Source organism: Macadamia integrifolia, chromosome 7, assembly GCF_013358625.1.
Source record: "Macadamia integrifolia cultivar HAES 741 chromosome 7, SCU_Mint_v3, whole genome shotgun sequence".
NCBI classification, from domain to species: Eukaryota; Viridiplantae; Streptophyta; class Magnoliopsida; order Proteales; family Proteaceae; genus Macadamia; species Macadamia integrifolia.
This window is the reverse complement of record NC_056563.1, coordinates 26,950,051-26,973,120: the sequence shown is the minus strand read 5'-3', so window position 1 is coordinate 26,973,120 and position 23,070 is coordinate 26,950,051. Positions and strand designations below refer to the sequence as shown.

The following is a 23,070-nucleotide window of genomic DNA, read 5'->3' as shown; positions in this document are numbered from 1 at the left end:
CACGAGCCCATTATGGCTTTTTGTCCGTCATAGTCATGGTCCAAAAGTGTAACTGTTTTCATTAATGAATTAAACCGAGGTACAAAACCAAATTAAAACTGCATATCAAAACTGAAAACAAAACCGAGTCAAATTGAATCTACTTGAATATTTAAATACATAACCGAATTGGTTCTCGATTTGGTTTGATCCACCTTATCATCATTTGGAACCAAACCAAAACCAAACTGAATACCTGGAACCAAACCGATTGACACCCTTAAATACGGGTGCACCGAGCACTGTGGGTGTTATTACAAGGTGGTTTTGACATAATCAAGGGTAATAGGAAATAGGAAAGGAGAAACATAAAAAGATAATAAAAGAAGAGAGAGAGAGAGAGAGAGAGAGAGAGAGAGAGAGAGAGAGAGAGAGATGAAAAGGAAAACTTGTAGTGAAATTCCTCAAATTTGATGTAACCTGTGCCTGATCTTTGTCAATACATGATACAGGGGTATTATTATATGTACTGTACAGGGCTTCTAGAACTTGAAAAGAATGATTAAAAAATCACATAAAAAAATGAGGACAACATGAAAAGAATTCTGAAACAGTAGTAGCGCAGATGAGATGAGCAGTTTGGAAAAGGAGGTGGCCCCATTGAGATCTGGGAACTGTTCCTTCTCTCCCTTGTTGCTTCTGGAGAGTAATCACCTTGTCCAACTGCAACTCCTTTGGGAACAGTAGTAGAATTTGGTGACTTTACTGGGAATGTATTGGAATACTCGATGTCATAACCTGAGGCAGGCAAAAGATTAGTTCTGTTATTAACTAATAAACTTCTGAAAGCAAGCATTGAGATTTGAGAAACGATGTATATAAAGGTAGAATGACACTCACAATCAAACTTCTTCCAGCCCAAGACAAATCTCTCTCGATCAAATACTATCCTGTAGCCAGTCATGAAGTTCTCTGCACGGGTAGCAATAACTTTTGTAAACTACCTCTCCCACACACACACACACACACACACACAAAAAAAAAGATTTGTTGAAAAGGCATCAACTAGGTTTTGTTTTTATCTTATGGCATAAGGTAGTTTCTGCACAACTAGGTTTGTATAAGAAAAAGGTGTTCGATATGAACTGATGGGTAACTTAATGTCTGCAAAATCTGTGATGTTGGTTTGTTACACCATAACATGTTTCTGAGAGCAGATGATCTATGTTCCTCAGTCAAGCAGTTGACCTAAATGCATTCTTCACTCATACAACAATGTCAGCTTGGGCAACTCTATGTCATACCCAGGATTACATCCATATGCTACCAAACAAATCTCCCAAGAGAGGACTAAGCAGAAGCTAAATAATAGTTGACTGAGACATAGAATGACAATTCTTCATGTCCAGACAAGTATGGTAGTTGATGGATCCGTTTACAACCTCCTTTTGAAACTTGTTACGTGCACCTCAAGCGAACCTCAAAATGATGAATGTGCACAATTTTGAAGTACTGCTAGGTATAGATACATCTTTTGTTCAACTATCATTTGATCATCAGGAATCAGAATAGTGGTTCATGTATGTGTGCATCTGTATGCTCCACAGGAAAAAGTTTCTGATGCAGGATCATCCCCAACGATGGCTCCTTATGTACCTACCCATAAGTGGGCATTGGCCAAGGCAAGATTGAGAACCTTGGGCTTCTATCCAAGGGAGCAAGGGAGAAGAGCCAAGATGGAAGATGTGGTAATCAGAGGAAGTACAATACAATGAGCTAGGTTGCATAGGAGTTCTTTCTTAAGTCGTGGGTCGGGTTTTTCTTTCATATCAGTTTTTTATTTTGTAATAGGCCACTAACTAGGCTCATGCGTCGATAGGAATTACTTAGGTAAGAAGAGTCATATTGAGGTAATGGGTTTTTAAACAAGTTACTAATTCAATTTTTATTTGTTTCTTTCTTTCTTCCTTTTTTTTTTCTCCCAGTATGAATAAAAGCAAGAAGTAATCTTATATGGTAGGGATATTGGGGTTCTTGACTTGAAAATTTTGGAGATGAAACAAATGTAGATCTACAGTTTTTCTGGGCTTGGCCACTGTTAACAGTGCTGAATCCTCCTTGTTATCTTATGCTGTTAGTATGCCTTGCTTGCTTTAATTCTCAAAGACTGCTTCTATAGATTTTTCTTTGGTTTATATATTAACTTCGTAAGTAATTTCTACCTCAAAATTTTTTAGAACCCTATTTAGCTGATATAAAATCAATTAACGTGTGATTTTTCTATGTTTCTGCAGAAATTGAGTTCCATTTCATGTTGAAATCTAGGGTTATTCTTAGGAGGTATTGTGGTTCAACTTCAGTGAAGTACACACCTTACCAAGATTTGATATTTGGAGAGTTAGTTTCTCTATCAAGGAGGATTCTAGAAGCTTTGGAATCACTCCATCTAGTTGAGGATTGGCTCAGATATAACTTGATTTGTCCTAGGTTTCCAGTAGCTTTGCAAAGCAGAGGTACTTCCCTGCATTTTAATAATTTCCCATGTGATATTTGAACCTGTAGTCTTTTTTAAAAAGGACCATCTGTTAACACCTGAACCCCCAAGTTCAGTGAAGATTGGAATGATCTTTTGGCCATCCTGAGTGCTGGTGTGAGCTGGTTACTGATCATCTAGTGGCAAATTTTGCAGCTAGTTGTTACATCTGTATTGGACTACTTGAGTTGGATCATCTGCAGCTTAATCAGGGCTTCATTCACCCCTAACCTGGCAGCTACTTTCACTCTGTCCTCTCGTCTCTTTTTTGTACATAAGCAACCAATATTAAACAGCCAACAAACTCACTCATGTATAACTCAGAGTAAAATACTTACGCCCGATTATGTTCAGGTCATCACTCTTGACAATAGCCAAACAATATACAAGTTCAGCCTGCAACATATTAAGGACAAATCAAGACAAGTTGCACGAGGTAACACAATTCACACATAACGTATATCTTACCCGAGTGGAGATGACAATTATAGGATCATACACAGGAAACTGGCTCCCACCTTTCATGGTTAGGCTCATGCTTGGTATCAAACTACTATTTGCACCAGGACTGCATAAAATAATGAAAGAGTTTAGCCTTGAGTTTTAAGGTTATATATAGTAATACAGGGGATTTGAGCCAAAGTGACCTCATATCATAACAATATTCAAAAGGGATCCTTGGATCTGGTGGACGACGTCTGTCTTTTGCCTGTAAATCAAACTGCAAAGAGCACAAAGGTCACCATCAACAATTTAAACTATGGACCAACTAGACATAATTTACTTTCAGCATTTTTTAAGTACTTACATTCTTAGATATCCGTGTATATGCTGGATCAACCAGATAGGTAAAGGAAGTACCAGAGTCGAAAAGAGCACTAAAATCTGTATCAATTAGACTTGTCCCCACACGCATTTGAGTTACACTGATGTTATACATTGGTCTGGCACAATATACAGATGTTATGCTTTCCTATTAAAATCTATAGCTCAGAAACGGAGTACAAAAGCAATCAAAATGAAAAGAAATGATTACTCACTGCAATTGGTTAAGATTGAAGTCAGTTTCTTCTTGGTCAGGGCTACCCTTGTCTCCAAAGCTAATCCTTCCAACTCCATCACGTCCGAAACACATAGAGAAAGAATCCTCTATAAGGCCTTCTCTGGATAAAATGCTAGGAACAGAGACTTTCTCCATACCAAGCCCAAATAAACCATTAGGTGCTGCAACATCAAGAAAAGAACCAGTCTGGACCTGCCCACATCTGCAACATGCAGTCACTATTATAAGATTAGCAAGGATTATCGTTGAGGGGTACAAACCAGGTTGCTATAGAGATGCTCAAAGGGAAATATAAATTTTAATGTACTTTCCAGTACAGAAGTAAAAAACTCAAATTTTTAGCTCAATCTGTTGACATACTGCACCCGTCCATGATCACGTATCTCATCTTATCCGTAGACCCCAAAAAATGTACTTTCCAAGACAGAAGAAAGAAACTCAAATATGACCCTGTTTAGCTCAATCAGCATGCTTCATTCAGATGATATGATCACATGTCCTATCTGAGCTTATCCAGAAAATTATAGAAAAGTGAAGCAGTAAACGTGTAAGCAGACCACATGCTAAATACACACCCGAATGTTATCACAGCGTCAACGACTTGTGGAGAACTATCTTCCATTTTTAAGTGCAGAACATCCTCTATTAGAATGCCAGAAGTAGAGGTATCGGCCGAAACATATGAAACCACATATGGGCAATCACTGAACGTTCCAAGGCATCTACTTCGTTGGGCACATAAAATGTTGGTGCAGGTAACTTTTTTTCGTGTTGATGATTCTTCAGGGTTATAGGTATTGACCTCAAAATCCTGCAAAAGCAAAGATACTCTTTAGACCTATCAGGAAATTATTAAAAAAAAAAAGAAAAAAAAAAAGGAAAGATAATATTTAGGAACTAAGCAGGATTACAAACAACGAAAAATAAAATCAGATTTTTTTCCAAACATATTATCCTAGCTGAAGTTAAGATCCATTGACAGGCTAAGAGGATTCATGCTCGAAGTCGTCAAGGAGAACAGAAAGCATGACTCATCCAATCATTTCCGGGGAAAATTAACCAAATAATATGTGAATACCTAATTCTTCAACATGAATACAGAAACACTGAGTTTGCCTTTAGATATACCAGGCACATGCCAAAACAAAAATGAAAGATAGACAGAATGACCATGTAACAATCAAGGATGGTTCTGCTCCAGTTCCAATATCAGTAGGACTCAGCAGATCATACCGAACTACGAAAGTCAGCCAGACGCAACCGAGTATGCGTTAAACTAATCATACTGTGACAGAGATGTTGAGGGCACAATACTAGTCAAAACAAAGACATGGCCATACCTTTAGAAAGGTTTTCTAGCATGCTCTCCTAAGGTTTAAACTTTCAACCATGTAGCCTCCTCTAGATTTAAACTCATTAGTCCTCACAAACTTCAATTATCAACTTTAGAAAGGTAGTCCAAGTGTAGGGTAGAGGGGGACGGGGTCTACTTATGGTATGCAAAATGAAATGTTGAGTTGTGATTTGCCAAGGAATTTCTGTATGAGAGGTTCTAATGCAAGTCAATGGAACTTGAAGAGAAGGAAAAAACACCCACACCAGCTAGCCCATCAAGCCTGGGCTATCTAGCCAGCCAACCAAGGCCTTTGGGCCAGCTACTGGTCCACTTTCATGGGCCAGATTGAGGCCCAGTATTGTGCTAGACAGTCCATGGGTGGGGGACTTTAGTAGCTTTATTTAGTTTCTATTTTTGGCATAGGTTTCTATATATAATAGTAGTTGCTAATTTTAGAACTCTTTCAATTTTGTTATTTAGCTACAAGTTAGATTCTATTTTGTATTTAGTTTCTAATTAGATAGTTTTTATAAGGAGGGATCTAGTTTCTGTTTATCAATTAAAAGGGGGACTGTCTACTGAGCACCTCACAATTTGAGTTTTGAAGAAAGCTTGGCTTGTGCCTTGTGTGCTGTGAGAGACCACGGTCAGTGAGATATTAACAAAGGCCATAGTCTCAGCTTTGGTCATATCCCCCCTTCTCCTCCCCTTTATTCCCCTACTTTATTTTTGAAGTTTCTATTTTATTAAGTCTGCAACAAGTGACCAACCGAGAGGCACCGAGACACTTCTTCTGCTGTTATTGTTGCTGCCTGTTCAATAGAAAGCTGTTGCATTGGTTCCACAACTGGTACTGGGGACTCATTACTACCCTGTGGCACTGCTGGTTAGTTTACCTGTTTCAATCAACAACTCTAGATAACGTCAGCGGTGGTTTGTTTGCTATCAATCAATTGTAAGAGGTGGTAGTGTTTAGGAAGGTATTCTTATCAACTTAAGAGTTCTGTAGTTAATTTATGCCGACCTATATTCCCAGTGGAAGATGGCTACCGTTGAAGCCTGAACAAGTCCAAGAGAGTTAAATTTTCCTATTTCCGTGGGCTACCCCGAACAGTTTCTGTTTGGCTCAATCTTCTCTACTGAAATAAGTGACTGGCTCAATCCTCCCTACTGAAATAAGCAACCTCCCTTCCCTAATCTCTTTCTTTCCTGGAGATAATCAACTACTATGTTAGATGTTCAGACAACACACTTAGTTGTCTGAAATTATTCACCCCTTAAATAAAGGTTAAGCTCCATATGGATACTCTGTTTTAAAGGGTTATTAAGTTGTTTATCATATTTGGGCACTGTCCAATCATAACAACTAGTCAATGGATCACTGTGATATTTTTGGACCAGATTCCTCCTTTTACTTGTCACCTTCAACCATAAATTCGAATGGATCTAACTTGCTGACCTGGAGTTTTGTTAGATCTCCTAAAAACAGGATCTCAGTTACAAATTCTGTTATCGGACCAAAATCTTATATCCAGCCGTTGGAGTCCTATAATATTTGGGGTTTTGTTCCTTCATCTGAGTATTACATTCTACCAGAATCTTGTTTATATCTGACCAGTGGATTTTGAGTTCCGAATTAGGTATTAAATCTGGTACACATGTGCCTTGTGGTCCTTGCTGACTAGGAACTTGTAAGTTGTAACCTGTTGAAAGGTTAATCCTACTCCATTAGGTTCTGTCAAGGTACTTATATGATGGGGAAAGAAAATCTATCAGGACCATAAACAATTCTTTCCGAGTTAGACTAATAGATTGGTCATGGTCAGGACTCGGAATGAGAAATGAAAGTGCGTGTAAGTTTGCAGATAATGCTCCGTTGAGTTTATTCATTGAATCTTAAGATACCAAGAAGAAAGTACACAATCAAGCATATCAAAGCAGACCCCACTAGTAAATGACATGGCTCCCTACCCTTTTCAAAATAAAAGTTTCATCTGTCAGAAAAGGAAAATATAATAAACCTCAATTATAGTCTGAAAACATTGCTGGACCTGAAACAGAAACATACTCATTGCCCTTCTTGAATATGTAGATTTCTTAGACTATTCTATCAACACAAATCAGGGATTAAGAAAATTAAAATTTCTTCAGTGAGACTGACAAAAACATGTCTAACTTCTAGAATCACTCAAAGAGAAAGCAAAAGAGGGGGTTAGGGAGACGATCATTCAATTGTGCTACTCTGTGGAAAAATAAAATGACTACTGAGCAAATGCCCAACATTGCCACTCTGTCTTTGTCCACAAAATTGAGCTCCAAAGGATGATAGACAAATCATAGAATAACTTGAGCTCCAACACATCAGCAAAGTTTGAGTTCCAAAGGAACTTCCATGTGGCAAATATTTGGGGCATAAAATAAGCTCATTTTGATTGTTCATCAAGGAATAGCTTTGCCTTGCATGGGGTGTCTTTTGTAATTTTCAATAGCTGGATCTCTCTCTCTCTCTCTCTCAATACACTTTGGAGTATATTTTCTTTGTGATTCTGTGCCAGGTCATTGCTGTATTGTCTTGTTTGACTCCTCAAAATAGGACTGATTCCTGCTTTCGAGGCCTGGAAAAAGTGTGAGAAATTCCAGACATCACAGTCACAGATATAACCTTGTACTTCAATGTTAAAGTTCAATGAAGAAATTCTTGTGACTGCTGCTATTTTGAGAATCTTCTCAAAAACCAAAACGGTATGATACTTTCTAACCATCTGTATGACACCTGGAACCTAGCATGAATACAGGTAATTTACTCTTTACTCCCTCTGTCCATGGAACAATCAAAGCATTTAAAATAGCTCGTCTTTTCAATTTTACACTCCCCTACTTTTTTGCTCCATCCTCTTAGATTGAATTTAAATTGTTATGACCAATTCAAGGGGAAAATGGTATAATTAGTAAAAGTTATTGCCAATTTGAATGATAGACAAAAATTTTGAGGCATCCTAAAATGGGAAGGACTATCTTTGCAGCAGAGGGAGTATCATTCTTCTCTCATAGAGCTCGTAAGGCAAAAACTTTAGCTGTAATACCTATGACCAACCCTAATCTAACATTAGATTTTCGAATACCAGAAAATGAAACTTGAAATCTGACTCTATGTGGTCATCGGTAGAAAGAATTCTTCTCGCCAGCCAATTGGTTAAATCCTCAAGAAACACCAATTTTCTTATTTCATCCACCAGCACTACCAATTTGTCCCGCCATTCTACCCCCATAGAAGCGATGCTTGCCATTGAGTTCTAATTATATCTTTAATTTTCCAATTTCCCCTTTGCTGCAAATTTTCAGACCAGTAATCAAACTCTTCTTTTCGATAATCCCCAGCTAGGTAAACCACATCTACTGTACTAAATCTAGCTCCTTATTAAGAGCTTAAGACCCTATATCCATTGCAATGGTAAATCCCTTAAGATCAATATTTGGCCAAGTACTGAGAATTCCATCTTCTATAATAAACTATCACACACACTACAGATTGAAGCACATGACTAAAACTCTTTTTATTACCACTCTGGATCTCCCAAAGGAAAACATTTTTGCAAGAACAACTTCCAAAGGGACGGAAGGTTCAAGTTATCCAAAAATTACCATTCACTAAGTATTTGTTTCTTAATTATCTGTTCCTAGTGGTGACGTCTATTTCCAAATCATAAGCCGAGCAGTGATTTACCTGACAAACTTCTGAGCTAAAAGCTAAGAGGAAAATATGATAGAACTAGCTAGCAGGAGTTTTCACATACTTCTCCGCAATCCGTTTAAGATTGGCTCCAGATAATATAAGGAAAAGCCAAAAAAGCATTGCATTAAAAATCATCAGTAATAGGAGGATCGCGATATCATAATGTGGTTCAACTGGTTGGCTTTTAGCACGGCTATAGGTCCCATCCTAGTAAACTCAACAATAAAATCTACTGTGCTTATCTGATTTATAGAGATTTCCAATACCCACTGATACTTCTAATTAAAAAAAAAATACACAGAGACAAGAACGTTCTGCGAAAGCATATCAAGTGATGCATGTAAATTTCAATAGAGAATAAACACTTGCATATCAAAAAAAAAAAAAAAGGGGGGGGGGGGGGGGGGGGGGGGGAGAGGGTTAAAATAACCTACAGATCCATAATTTGAGCCTGCCGGAGGTGCACATTTGCTGCAATCACAAGGAACCCAGAACAGGTCACTCCCGGTATCCAGTGCCACAAGAAACTTCTTAGCCGGCGTCCCCAGTGAAACGGTAGTGTAATGCAAACTGAAGGTCCACAGAAAACAAATGAATATTAAACAGATGCAGACTTAGGTCACAAACCGGACCCTACTCCCAAAGACAATGTCTGTGTATGGATGAGTTACAGAGACGGACCTCGGAATCCAAGAACCAAGAAAACAGAAAGAAAAGGGAGAAAAGTATAAAAGGACACGTACAATCCCAAGGAGCTGATCCGGAGAGTAGAGTTGCCATCAGAGAATGTGATATGCTGGTTGACATCCACGAGTCTACGACCTCGCATGATCCGATCCCGACCAGCCAAAGCGGCATAGTAATCAACAGTTCCCTTCTCCGGCCAATGGTCGAAAATGATTCCCTTCCCAGCTTTCTGCGTCCAGTTCCAGTTCATCACTGTTTCGGAGAACCTATGGTGCATCTTGAAGCTGAAAGTACGACCATAGCAACCCTGGAACCCACATACCCAAACCAAAAGCGACAGTAAAACGACAAGTAACCCAAAGAAAGAAGAAGCCATGGCTAGTCGATTCAAGTGGGGAACCCTTGAGTACTACTACTACTCAGAAACCCTGCAACAAATATATGCATTTGGAAGAAACCCTTTAGAGATCTTAGCGGAAGAAAGCGACGTTTTGGATCACAGTAAATCGGGCCAGGGTTTGATTGAAAAAGCGTCAAAGACAGAGAGAGATCGTCGCATTCGAACACGGATGAGGAAGAAGAAGAAGAGCTGAATTAGGTAAAAGCTGTCTCTTGACTGTTCTTTCTCCGGAAGTGGAAAAACCGGAGAGTATGTTCACTGTGTTGGAGGCCGGTGGGTCCCGCTTATTTCCTTCTTGACAGTTGAGGCCATGAGAGGAAGATTCAGAGACGTTTCGAGTTTCATTAAAGTTTCAAGTTTCAAGTTTCAATTTTCAACGGTCGGCGGTTGGACACTGTGACTGACTCCCGAATTCCAAACAAAGAGAAATAAAGTTAGAGAACGACTGGAGCTTTTAGAATAATAAAAGGGGAGACGGGGGCGTCAAAGATAAGAATCATTGTTTCATAGTGGGGTCAGACATTAACGTATTAACATTATGCCCCAACACCCAGAGTGTGCATAGAGGCTAATTGGAGTGGTTTTAAGCATTAGTAGGAATATCATTTTGCATTTTATGACGGGTTGAGCAATCATTTCATCTTTTGTATCAAGGCGCAACAGATCCACTCATAAAAAAAAAAAATGAAGAAGGATGAAAGAGCATTCATGGCTCGTTCCAAAATATAGAGGGAATTGACATTACTGCAATATGGATTGGGAAATTCCAATTTTGATATAGCTTCTTTATCTTGAAAAGAAAAGCCTTTGTTGTCTTAAAAAGAAAAATCGACCACCAAAGACTTTACTCTGTTTGAGAGGAAGACATTCCAAATCCATAACCACTCCATGTGAGCTGAAAGAGGTAATAATGTGAGTTTCAAATCTCAATAACCTACTTGCCTTCAAGTTAGACCCCATTAAGAAAAACCCACTTCATCCATAAAAAAACTATTATGGATGAAGAAGCTATAAAAATAAATAAATAAATAAACTATTATGGAGTTGTATGGGGAGAATCTCTCACGCCACTCCAATGGCAGCGTGGAGAATGGTAGTATCATCCATATGATAAGAGAAAGAGAACATGAGAAGACAATAATATACCAATGCTGCAGGAAAATTCACTTGTTTTTGGAGAAAAGTTTTCTAACCCGCCAACCAAATAATTGACACCATGGTCTGATAAAAATCCGCCTCTTAAATTTTAAACTAACGTGTATAACAGAGAGGGTGAGTGTGCATTCATGGTTAGACTTGAGAGTAGTTGGGTTTATCAATAAAGTCCAACTACAAAGAAAACTTTGCTAAAAAGTTAGTAGGTAATTGTGGGGTAATTGTGAGAACAATGACCTTGTCCCCCAACATTGAGCAAGAAGTTGAAAATCCTTTCCTCAAAAATTGATTAAGTCAACCAATTTGGCTCCAAGCCTCCAACTAAATTATTATGCGGTGGATATTAAGGGCTTGTGAATGAAATTTTAGTTTTATGTAGAATATATAAAAATAAATGGAAAAGGTAATGTGACTTCTAAACCAATGTAGGATCAATAGAAACACACGTGGAAGCATCAACAATGGTGAAACTTCCACATTTTAAGTGAGGAAGCAGTATTTTCGCCCCATCATTTTTTCTTCTTTTTAAGATATATTTTACTTTCCATCATTGTACAAACTCTCAAAAGAACAATTTTCATACAGAATAACAACCATATTGATAGAATACACAATTTTGTCCATAATTGTTAACATTTTAAGCTTATTACCCCAAAAAATAACAATTTTAGATAAAACCTAAGAACAACCAAACATCCAATAATCCATCTCCTAATCATATAATGGTGAAAAATACAAGAAGTATCAAGAAACAGCAACTGCAGGGGTGCAAACTTGGGGACCATTGAGGTGGTGTCCCTGAAGAAAAAGAATTATCCCCACTGGCTGTTGTAGCTTCCGGAGGGGCATTAACTGGTTCCACAGCAGTGGCAGGAGGAATGATTGTAGAGCTGCTGGGGGTTTCTGGAGGAGGTGGTGGTGCAGCTGAAGTAGCAGGAGGAACAGTTGTAGGGCTGCTGGGGGTTTCTGGAGGAGGTGGTGGTGCAGCTGAAGTAGCAGGAGGAATAGTTGTAGGGCTGCTGGGGGTTTCTGGAGGAGGTGTTGCGGTAGTACTGGAATCCTTGGACCCATAGCCTGGGATAAAATAACAAATATATATATATATAAAATCTCATTCTCACCTTAAAGGTTAAATATTAACCCTGTGGGGATGGGGGTGGGGGGAGAGGTAAAAAATACATTTAACCACATAATGGTACTCACACTCAGACTGTGTCCATCCCAACACTGATCTTTCGCGGTCAAATACAATAAGGTAACCAGTCATGAAGTTCTCTGCACAAAACCAAGTAGTTTTGTAAGCAAAACAATTACCTAAAATAATTGCACTTACTAGGATGAAGGTTGTTTTTGCAACAATTATATATTTAGAGAACATGGCAGTGCAGTTCATAACAAAGAAAAGAAAGATTTCATCATGGTATCATAAGAAAATTATGCATATATAATCAACACAAACTGACACAATACGATACAATCTCACTACAGTACCAATACAAATTGTCAAAATATTAAAACAAAATCCAGTTTTTTTAACAAAATTTCTTCTTATATTGATTTTCTTTTTCTTTTTTTGGTCAAAATCTAAGCGGATACTATCTACACTAAAAAACAACATATATGAGAAGTGATTCAACACTAAAGCTCATTAAAGTGGAGATCAAATAGTAAAGCCACAGGTTAAAGTATGTTGAAATTTCTAACCTATTTTTTCCTGTGGATGGAAGTTTCAATCACGGTCACATATGTTATGGTCAACACTTCAGCCGTGGTTAGGAATATTCAATTCTTAAGCATATAACCGATGCCTGAAGTTTTGACCATGTTTCACAAACGACCACATATGAAAACCAACCCCTTGCTTAAATCTTTTTTTTTTTTTGCATGTTTTTACCAAGTATTACATCAAAACTTGAAAATAACAAAGATTTGGATGATCTTGAATGATCTGTGATCTATAATGTAAAAACATGTTTATTGCTAAATAATTATTGCAATAGTTGCATACTACTTCAGGTTTCTCTAATATGCTACTAGTAGAGTAGTATGGTTAATATGTATGCACTTAATGTATTATTAAATACTATATTACCAACGAAGATTTGAATCACATTGATTGATGCCATCAGAATAGAGACAACCTCACATTAGTTGGTATCATTATTTATTGGGTAAGAGATCACTCCCAGGTCACATGGCCTCTGCACCAGCGCGGGGACCAATGAGAGTGTGCGCAGGGGCATCAACATTATTATATTTTTTTTCAAGGGGCCGGGTGATGCAGATGCACGATGGACTTAGACAAAAAAAATCTTTCGATTTGATTTTCTTTTGTTTTAGAAATAATTTCTTTTAAATTAGCTAGCTTCTAATTTTAGAATAGTTTCCATTAATTGTTTGATTTTTTTTTCCTTTATATTGGACATGTAAACAATGGAGAAGTTCAGTTTTAGATTTTGAAGAATACAAATTTTGATTAAGAGTTTTGGTATGAGAACCATGGCTGCCGATTCCCCTTTCTTCTTTCTCTGAATTTTTCCCATCTCTTCTCTTCCATTCTTTTACTTCCCCTTTATTTCTTCTCCTTCTTTTTTTTAAATTCTGGTTTTTCTTCCCTACCCTGTTTCTGGTGATCGTTGCTGTCTCCTTGAAGCTGATCGATCTCCCTCATGCATTGGTTTTTTGGACTGAGATTTTGAGTGAAGGTAACTCTTTCCTAGGCGATACAAATCCTAGGTCATCTCTTTCGAGGCTTGGTTCTTTTGTGAAGAAACCCAACCCAGAATCGGATCTGAATTTACCATCACCAGATCCAGTTGCAGGTGCTTCCCACGTCACTCCAGCCTGCTGATCTGAGCAGCCCCCTGGTGAGTTTGGTACGCCTTCTCCTTAGGAGTCTACACTTGAAGTCCCAAGATCAACCGACCAGATTTGAAGGAGTTCTCTGTGTTGAAGGCTTGCTGGCTGCCACTTCTGAACTCCATCGTGAGGAAGAAGAAAGGTCTTTATTTTCAAAATATAACTTCTGCTTATTACAGATAAGTCCTTTCAAGTTTTAAGTTCGTTATTAAAGACATCCTCTCTTTCCTAGTTTGCAAAGTAACTCTTCATTCTTGGTTTTATTTCAATTTAACCCCACTACTATTTTAATTCCAGAATTGCTCCTTTCTCTTTGAAGTTAATTCCTTTTAAGCCCTTAGTCACTTATTTCAATCTATAAAGCTCCTAAATCTTATCAGAAATTACATTATTGCCCCTGGTTTGCCTAGAGTGAACTATTTGGTTCTTTAGTGGGCTCTAAGCGATCCGACTCTCTCGGATCCGCATCACCGGGGCAGTAATTTTGTGCTCTCCTATGTCTGGTGCCCATAATTGGTGCACAGTAGGTTCCGCAGGCTCAGAGATCATTTCTGACCTTTGACTAAAACTAAAAAGGGGAGTAAACATGATCCATAGTAGACTGGAATTCTCTCTCTTTTTTCTATGCAAGGTACAAGCGACATTATGGCCATACAGAAATACAACACCCACTTATAGGAGAGACAGAGATCCACACAAGGGGGCCAGCCAATAGGCCCACTTATTCAAACTACAACTACTACTAATACTAATTACTATATAGAAGGATGAGCTGTAAAGGGGGCTCAAACACCTGCCTTTGGACTTATGCTGGTCTTCACAAGCTAGCAGCCGATTGGTGCGCCAAAGCGTAGGCCCCACCTGGGATTATCTTCACTTTGGGTGAAAGAAAAAATTTTCCAAGATAAAATTCAAATTTTTATGATTTTCATGCCCTCCTATGTACCAAACTGTTCCATCGCACCAATTGTTCTCTCTCTCTCTCTCTCTCTCCACATTTAATTTGAGCATCAAAAAAGATTATAACACCAAAAAAATGCAAATAATTTTTGTAATGAAAATCCACCACACAACCCCCTCTCCCCCCAAAAGAAAAAAAAGAAAAAAGGAAAACAAGAACACTTACGTCCAATTATATTCATGTCAATAGACCCATTATTCTTGATAACAGCCAAGCAATAATATGACATCGTATCCTGTAACATCAATTCAACATTAATGAATAGTTTTGAAATAGAAGCAGGAGAAGACATTATATTGTGTGGAACAGAAACAAACAATATCTCATTACCCCAATTATGGGATAAGAAACAGGAAACTGGCTGCCACCTTCCATGATTAGATTCAATGTGGGTATTGTTGAGCCTGAAGAAGTTGAACTGCATATTTTTCAAAAGAAATCTTAATTAGGTTGTCCAAGATGAAAACAAATATAAACATCTACTAATTAAAATCGTGGATAATTAATAACCTTGAGTCATAACAATATTCAAAAGTACTGTTGGGATCATATGGATGACGTCTGTCTTGGACCTGTGCATTAAACTGCAGCAGAGCACACATTTAATCTAGTAGTTTTTGATATAATAGTGAATTTCAATCAGGGTATATTAAAACTAGAGATTGGATCGAAATTGACTGGGACTGATCCATAACCTGATTCTGCTCTTTAAAACCCTGATTTCAATACCCGAAATACTTACACTTTCAGTAAGATGCGTATAAGTTGGATCCATCAAGTATGTGAATGATGTACCAGAGTCAAAAAGTGCAGTAAAACCAATATTCATGAGATTTTTCCCCACAGTTATTTGAGTCACACTGACAGTATATTTTGGGCTGGGGCACAGAAATTTTCAAGAGAAAATATCAGCATAACAGCGTTTTTCATTTTGGTCAAATTTAACATTGTAAATCAGCTATTTGATATGCCATAACCAAACAAACAAACGGCAGCTCACTTTGATTTATCAAGGATGAATGAAGTTTCCGGTTGGTCAGGGCTACCTTTGTCACCAAAGTTAATTCTTCCAATCCCATCAGATCCAAAGCACATAGAGAAAGAATTTGCAGTAAGGCCTGCACTTGATAAAATGCTAGGGACAGAGAGTTTATCCCATCCAAGTCCAAATAATCCATCGGTGGCAGCAAAGGAAACAGTTTGAAATTGACTGCAGCTGTTCAGAAAGGTATCATTATCAGGTACAGAAAAGAAAAAAGAAGAATTTTATCCAAATAGATATGAGCAAAAAAACTCTGGAAAAATGTGAATATTATCATAGTAATATACCCAAATGTGATGCGCACATCAACGTCTTTTTGATGACTATCATCTGTTTTCAAGTGCAGAAAATCCTCAACCAGATACCCAGAAGTTGAACTTTGATCAGCATAGATAACTTGATAGGGACATGTGTTTTGATTTGGATCAGGGCATTGGTATTGTTGTTCACACAAACTGCTGTTACAAGGAACATATTTGCTTGTCGATGATGCCTTAGGACTGTAATAGTTTATATTTACAACCTGTTACAACATGATTTTATTAGGAAGAAACTATAAGAAAGCACTTATACACACAAGAATCTGTAAATTTCATGTGGAACAGCCACCAGAAATATAATCACATCAAGGCTGTGTGGAAAATGCATGTTAAAAAAATTAAAGGTACCTATATATATATTGGAGACAAAAGAAGTTAGTGGAGAGAGGTGCTAGACACCCTCCGCTGGTGAATCAAAGATATATAGCTTTCCCAGCAGTAATATTTAGCAAACCAAATGAGGAAGTTGAGATGGATGAGTGATAAAACTAGGAAGGATAGAATAAAGATTGAATAAATTCGAGCTAATTTAGGAGTAGTTCCTGCGAGAAAGTCATGTGCAACAGAGGCCTTCAAATGCTCCGCCGGTATGAAGTGGTGATTATTTGATCCAGATTGAAGGAGCTAAAAGAGCAAAGGGTAGGTATAGAATGACTATAGCTTAGGATTAGTAACAAGTATGGCTTTGAATATTGCTTATTAAAAAGATCCATGTACATTGTATATCGTACAAACAAAGACAACAACTTTTCAAGAAAAAAAATTCAAATTTTAATTGATAACAACAGATTAATTCAACTTACAGCTCCGTTATCAAGAGTCAACGGGATACTGGTGCAAGTGGGACAATCGCAGGGCACCCAAAATACATCACTTCCTGTATCGAGTGCCACAAAAAATGAAATACTCGGCGTCCCCAAGGAAACACTGGCATAGTGCAAACTGAAATAAGAAAATTATTACTCTCTTAATTAACTCTTATCAGTAATGAAACCATGAAACTCGGGAAACTAGTTAGCTTTGAATACTACAAGCTTGATTTAAATCAAAGAGACCAATGAAGAATAATGAATTTAGATTTAAAAGGCTGCAACATACTATCCCCAGTAATCGCCCATTTGATAGGTCGTATTTCCATCGGAAAAAGTAAGAATCTGATCCAATGTGGTGCTAGTGCCGGCAAGTCGACGGGCGTGAATTATTCGGTCTTGATGAGCCAGGACTCTGTAGTAGTCCAAACTTCCCTTCTCCGGTAAGTTGTCGAGTGGGAAATTTTTTCTAATGGCATCGGAGAACCTGTGGTGAACATCAAAGCCTATGGTCCGTTGGCCATAGCAGCTCTCCGAACTGGAGGCCAGGATCAAAACAAACAACAGAACATAAAGGGAAAAGTTACATATACAAGTAGAAGCCATGGATTGTGTTCTAGAGGAACCTCCTCTGGCTTTGAGATCAGAATTGGTTTCTCAGACTCCACGAATATATGCATGGTTACAACAAAGCAATTATTGTATGAAATTTTTTAAATGTGTTTGACATTGTTCAAATGAAACAAAAACCCATGTCTGATAATTTTTTTTAATAAATCTGAAATATCGTTTCTGCCTCTTACAACACAATAAAGATAAGGAAATTACGGAATGATTTAAGAATCACAGAAGTCAACTTTGGATACACAGAGCATTACCCTCATTAATAATAAAAATGTAGTAGGAAGACGAATAAATTAGGGTTTGGGAAGGGTTTTAGAGAATTCAGAACCGAGAAAGAGTGAAAGTCGCTTGCACGTTCATCAAACCTGTGAGAGAGAATTGATATTGACTATTGCCACTTTGGAAGTCCGGAAGGGGAGACCATCGCCGTCTGGTTGAGTCTTCTTCTACATACGCTTCCTCCTATTTCAACTCTGCTTTGCGAAGAGCAGAAGACGAAACCCATGTTGTTGCAGCCTCTGCCCGACGCCCACTCCCCCACCCTCTTTCCCTCTCATAGCGTCAGCTCCCTCCATATTTCTCTTCATCTGTTTTTGGGATTTATTTTTGGGAACTTGAGTTAAATTACATTTAACAATTCAATGTTTATCTCCCTGCTCCTCATATAAAATGATCTTGTTATCTGTACGATACCATTTCATGATATCTAATTGGTGCGTCTGTCTATGCAACGTGTCGGGGGAACTCTATACAAAAAACAAAAGAAAAAGAACACTAATCAATTTTATATAGGCAACAAAAGTATGTGGGGTCAACGTGAGAACGTAGGAGAGCATCTTTAGTGCACAAGATGAAAGAGCATGCATAGGTTTTTTCATATCCCATCTGTGTCTGGGCATAGGTTACAGTAGAAAGTTCTTTACTACAAAGTCCTTTCTCTAACAAATTTAATAGGATCTTTTTTTTTTTGTTGGTAAATTTAATAGGATCAAGTTTTCTCGTAGTGGCTCTTAAATCCATGTAATATCGAGAGGGTATTTTGAGAAGGTGTAAACACTATTTTGAAACATTTTCCAAAATATATTTACCCAAGTCAACCTCGGCGAGTTGTTCTAACCTTGCATAATTCATGAAGAGCGGATCAAATTCTCATACAAGAACTATTCTATAATGGATTCCAACTGTGTGAATCAACTCATACTATAATAAGAGAACTTGATCCACATTACAGTTCATAACAAATAGTGCGTGTTCCCTCCAAATATTTATTCATTTCTTTTTTTTTTTTTAACAAAGGAGGGCAGCAAAAGCCACCCATATAGAATGAGAATGCCTCCAAAAGAATGCAAGGATTACAGAACAAGGATATGAATCAAACTACGAGACTTTAAACAAAATGAAAACAGAAGCACTTGCGGCCAACAAATGGGCCTCCTTTTTGAGTGAAAATATCTTATGCAGTGAGTGTGGAGGTGCGATGAACATTGAATGATTAACATGACCTCAAGGTGTGCTCTTCGCCATCTGATGTTCACTGCGCCACTGCACTCACTGTAGAGAATAACCACTCCCCTATTCAGGGACGAAGAACAAACAAAAATTGAACTTGTACAAAACAAATCCTAAGAACGAAAAGTGTCCTCTAGTTATTATAAATTCTTTAGTGGAAATGTGTTTTTTTTTTTTTTTAAACAATTGAGGTGGAAGTGAGCGGCCAAAGAAATATCCATGAACTTTGTAGATAGTTTTAACGGAATAAGAAAAAAAATTATCCATAAGCTAAAACCTCAACTACCTCAATTGATTCCGATTTAATCAGATCAACCCAAACCCGAGAAACTATTGATGGTAGCCCTAAAGCCTAAACTAATAATAGAAATCCAATGAGACCTTGAATTTCTGGAAATCTTAGTATTGATCACTTATTTTGGAAGACAAGTACGATGAATGAAAAACGGGTCAATCAAAGGTCCACGTAAAAATATTTCTTTGCTGATGCCATCGTTGGTCGATCCCTCTCATAGGAGGGGGAACCTAGAATTTTAAAAACCTTTCGTCTCAAGACTCTCAATCACCTCATTTTAAAATGGGGATCCAATGACATTGAAATCAAAAAATAAAAATTCTATCAAAAAAGATTTTGCTTCAATGCCATTCAACACCATCCCATCTCTCTCTCTCTCTCTCTCTGAGAAAGATTCGGTTAATAATTCATGAGAAAAATGATGGATGCATTGATGAAAAGGGTTTTTATTGATTGTTGGATATGTTGTTAATAAGATTTAATCAAGTAACTCGTAAGGAAGCTGGAAATCCTGAGTGGGGTTCTGGAGATAGAATTCAGATAGACATGTTGCATATTGTTTCCAAAATTTATGTCCAACTCATTACATAAAAGATTTTGCCAAGTACACATCTATAAACCATCATATGGAGCAAACTTTGGATGGTACAAGCCCTTAATTTTTAATTTGAATTTTATTTACATCAAACGGCTTTGGAGTTTTTTTTTATTCAAATTAGAAAGTCAAGGCCTCACCTTCCAAAGTTTGTGACCTGCCACTTTCTCTTACTTTCTTTTTTAAAAAATCAAAACGGCTATTTTTTACTATGGTTTGGAATTTAGAATGGCATATCCTAGGCTGGCTGTAGTCCAGTCCCGCTGGAGGTGCCCCTGATATTCTCGGGGATTAAGAGATGGAGTCATCGAAGACAGATCCCGATTCCATGACTTCAAATCTTAGATACTTTTTTCTCTCTCTCTTCAAACCTGAACCCTTTTTCACACAGAGGCGAAGCATATAGTGGCAGTACATTCCGCGGCGGTGATATATAGACGATATACCCATCCGTGTGTCAATCCCTCTCCCTTCTTACAAATGTAAATAGGTGATTCTTTCAATTCTTTGATGATCCTCAGCTGGAAGAGCTATCTTTTTGAAACAGGTATACAAATTGAGCATTATACACATCCATGTATAAGTCATTATAAGAAACACCCCCTCTCCCCCAAGAAAAGTATATTTACTGTAGTATGTATGCAGGATAAACCATCAGTTTACTTCTTATTTTTCCAGGCTTATGTTTACATCTATGATGTATTATGATTTATCCAAAATTTCAAGTGGATTTAGATGTGAAGCCTTTTCCTGGTATCCCAATGGAGATAAGAGTATAATCAAGAAGAGGAGATGCCTGGCATGCATGAGTCATCTTCATAAGAAGAAATGTGAAGTTTCATTCCCCGACTTGTGCTGTGCACTGATCAGTGGATCAATGATGCTTCTCCATCCATTATAGTCCAGAGCCGAACCAGCACTGGGCAGTGTAAATCCATTCACAAAGAATGAAGGTGTCCCTGCCACCCCTCTCGAACATCCATACTGCATGGAAAAGTTTGTGTGAATAAAGGAGAAGAAAATGAAGAAGGAACAATAAGCCCAAGATATGAAATAGAAGGCTGTGTGCCACTGAATGGCTGGCTGCATAAATAATCATGTGGCAGCATGATGGGAGACCAAGTAGGCATTGCATATTTATACTATGGTAGGATTCTATAATTTCCATTGATGAGTGACAGTAAAGCTCTCACCTTGAAGGAAACCCTAGTTGCAAGATCAGTACTTCTGTCATTGAAGCTAGATGCAACTGCAGATAATGAGTCGTCCCCAACAACTTTAGTTACGAACTTCACAATTTGATCCACAACAGAAGCTCTAGACATTTGAATGGTTTGCTGATTGTAAAACTTCTCCTGTTTAACACCCACATCCACCAAACTTAGTTTGGAGGGAATTGAAAGCATCATTAAAAAAAAGTTTGAATGTAATCACAGAAATGTTATCAAACCAATAACTGATTTTTTTGGGCACATAATCAATGGTTTCACAAGGTTCAGTTTCAGAGCAATTTCAATGTTTTTTTTTTTTTCATATTTAGGTAAGTTTATGCTTTCTAAATAATTTCTGATAAATCTGGATCCTTAAAACCTATTTTATCCAAATACTTCCACATGCTTACATTGCCTGTATTGGCATTCTACAAAATCAATACTGACACAAAGATGGGATATGACAGTAATTCTTCAAGAACTCAAGTTTAATGTGTTCCTATTGTACCATTTATTGATCTCCTACCTTGTGGATATTACTTCAGTGGTTAATAATGAAATTTCTTGAATGCAAAATTAAGTTAAATATAAGAGAAACTCCATAAACATTACTAAGTACCATTTAAATTTGCAAGATCTGAATACTGAAAATGATTATCAGCTCAGAAAACTAAAACTTCATTGAGGTATTAGAGAATTGGTTAATGCATATTCATGTCCTGGAAGTTCATGAACCAAGGACTAGTTTTCCCGTATCATACCAGAGTCCATATTGTATACAAATTTGGGAAAGAATATCACATTAGAGTTGGATCACAAGCAATGGAAACCAACGACTACACAAAGGAGTCCAGGTGCAAGTTAAATAGATCTCAGGAACTAGAATCATGGAAAAATGACCCCAAGTGATGTGTAATGGTACAACTAGATTCGAGTAGTTGTTCCCAAATAGTGGGCATAAGAATTCTATAATAGGTTGATTGATAAGAACAAGTTTTTCATGTCATCAAAGGAAGTAACACTCTCAACACACAACTTATTGCACACGTAAAAGGATGCTCTCAGACTGTTTCATTTGGAGATGACATGCACAACAATTATTAAAGACAAGGGCCACCAAAATTTCAAACTAAATTAGTTCTACCACTGCTACCTTTGCTAAATCCAATTCTAATAGGGGACTGCAGGGAGGAGTTCAAAATTTCAAGTGAAATCAAGTCCATTTTCATCCAAGAAAATATTTTGGTATTGAGAAAAAACACTCAGCAGTTGAAAAAAGGGCAACTCTGAAGAGTAGTTGCCTGTTTTGGCTTTGACACATGTCACTTAAAAGAGGTAAGGGGGAGGGTAACTCCTCTCCTCACGTAGGAAGAGGATCAAGAGTTGAAGGAGGGATGATGAAAGGAGTAAATGTGATGAAATGTCCATAAAGGAGAAGGAAGTTATGATTGGAGTGAAATCCTCCTTAGAATTAGTATCTAAAACTGAACCAATTAATAAAGGGAGAAAAGAAGAAATAGGTAAACCAAACAAGAGGGAAGAATAAGAAAGAAAAAGAGGGAGAAAATCCCTTACCAAACAAGGGGAGAGAGAAAAGCAGCAGCCATCACTGATCCTAGATTGACTCCATTACTTAGACTATCCTACACTTTTCCAAACTAACTCGAAGATTAACAATTTAGGATAAGATAAAACCTAGCCTAAATTTAAGCTGGACTTGCTTTATTTCCTCCGGTTAAGAAAAGACTTGTCCTCGAGTACAACCTTACAGATAATGTAGTAAAATAATAACTCCTAAACCTTGGGTAAGAGGAGAAGTTCTGTTCGTACAAAATCTATTTAACAAAAATAAAGATGAGATAGACTCCCACTAAGCTGGAATTCATAAACCCTATCCAACTAAGTAGTTGGGCAGGGGCGCCTTATGTGGTTTTGGGCTTTTCTTTTTTTTTTTTTTTT

At 37.6% G+C, this 23,070-nt stretch overlaps 3 protein-coding genes across 5 annotated transcripts in view; all 3 read right to left on the bottom strand.

Annotated features, from left to right (window-relative positions):
- Nucleotides 1–415: 415 nt before the first annotated feature.
- On the bottom strand, nucleotides 416–10,157 carry LOC122084289 (aspartyl protease family protein 1-like). Its single transcript, XM_042652411.1, has 10 exons — nucleotides 9,388–10,157; nucleotides 9,079–9,214; nucleotides 4,151–4,386; nucleotides 3,553–3,777; nucleotides 3,321–3,456; nucleotides 3,160–3,233; nucleotides 2,981–3,080; nucleotides 2,851–2,908; nucleotides 880–951; nucleotides 416–777 (listed from the first exon to the last, which is right to left on the bottom strand). The coding sequence occupies exons 1-10, from the start codon at nucleotides 9,705–9,707 to the stop codon at nucleotides 542–544; spliced, it is 1,593 nt and encodes a 530-aa protein (XP_042508345.1). The 5' UTR covers nucleotides 9,708–10,157; the 3' UTR covers nucleotides 416–541.
- Nucleotides 10,158–11,436: 1,279 nt separating this feature from the next.
- LOC122084288 (aspartyl protease family protein 1-like) lies at nucleotides 11,437–18,112 on the bottom strand. Of its 3 annotated transcripts, none has more exons than XM_042652409.1 (11): nucleotides 17,867–18,111; nucleotides 17,167–17,415; nucleotides 16,872–17,010; nucleotides 16,036–16,271; nucleotides 15,707–15,922; nucleotides 15,449–15,584; nucleotides 15,217–15,290; nucleotides 15,037–15,124; nucleotides 14,872–14,941; nucleotides 12,090–12,161; nucleotides 11,437–11,960 (listed from the first exon to the last, which is right to left on the bottom strand). In XM_042652409.1, exons 2-11 carry the CDS (start codon nucleotides 17,184–17,186, stop codon nucleotides 11,602–11,604), a joined length of 1,410 nt encoding a protein of 469 aa, XP_042508343.1. In that variant the 5' UTR covers nucleotides 17,187–17,415; nucleotides 17,867–18,111; the 3' UTR covers nucleotides 11,437–11,601. The 3 variants fall into 3 exon arrangements, with proteins under 3 accessions (XP_042508343.1, XP_042508344.1, XP_042508342.1); XM_042652410.1 differs by having other exon boundaries at nucleotides 16,872–16,945; XM_042652408.1 differs by having other exon boundaries at nucleotides 17,167–18,112.
- Nucleotides 18,113–20,374: 2,262 nt separating this feature from the next.
- LOC122083453 overlaps nucleotides 20,375–23,070 on the bottom strand; it is a 6,961-nt gene continuing 4,265 nt past the window's right edge. Inside the window, exons 3-4 of the mRNA XM_042651265.1 lie at nucleotides 21,094–21,255; nucleotides 20,375–20,884 (exon numbers count right to left, since the gene is read on the bottom strand). Coding sequence (XP_042507199.1) covers nucleotides 20,717–20,884; nucleotides 21,094–21,255 — 330 coding nt within the window. The 3' untranslated portion in view covers nucleotides 20,375–20,716. The remainder of the gene's footprint in view (nucleotides 20,885–21,093; nucleotides 21,256–23,070) is intronic.

Bases quoted from the DNA above. Each gene is read 5' to 3' on its own strand.
- LOC122084289 (XM_042652411.1), bottom strand. From the start codon at position 9,707: ATGGCTTCTTCTTTCTTTGGGTTACTTGTCGTTTTACTGTCGCTTTTG. The intron at 3,457-3,552 runs GTGAGTAATCAT...ATATTGTGCCAG, and splicing joins TTCAATCTTAACCAATTGCA to ACCAATGTATAACATCAGTG. The intron at 952-2,850 runs GTAAGTATTTTA...CTACCCGTGCAG, and splicing joins TGACCTGAACATAATCGGGC to AGAACTTCATGACTGGCTAC.
- LOC122084288 (XM_042652408.1), bottom strand. From the start codon at position 17,483: ATGGCTTCTACTTGTATATGTAACTTTTCCCTTTATGTTCTGTTGTTT. The intron at 17,011-17,166 runs GTATGTTGCAGC...TTCTTATTTCAG, and splicing joins ATGGGCGATTACTGGGGATA to TTTGCACTATGCCAGTGTTT. The intron at 12,162-14,871 runs GTAAGTGTTCTT...GGTTTTGTGCAG, and splicing joins TGACATGAATATAATTGGAC to AGAACTTCATGACTGGTTAC.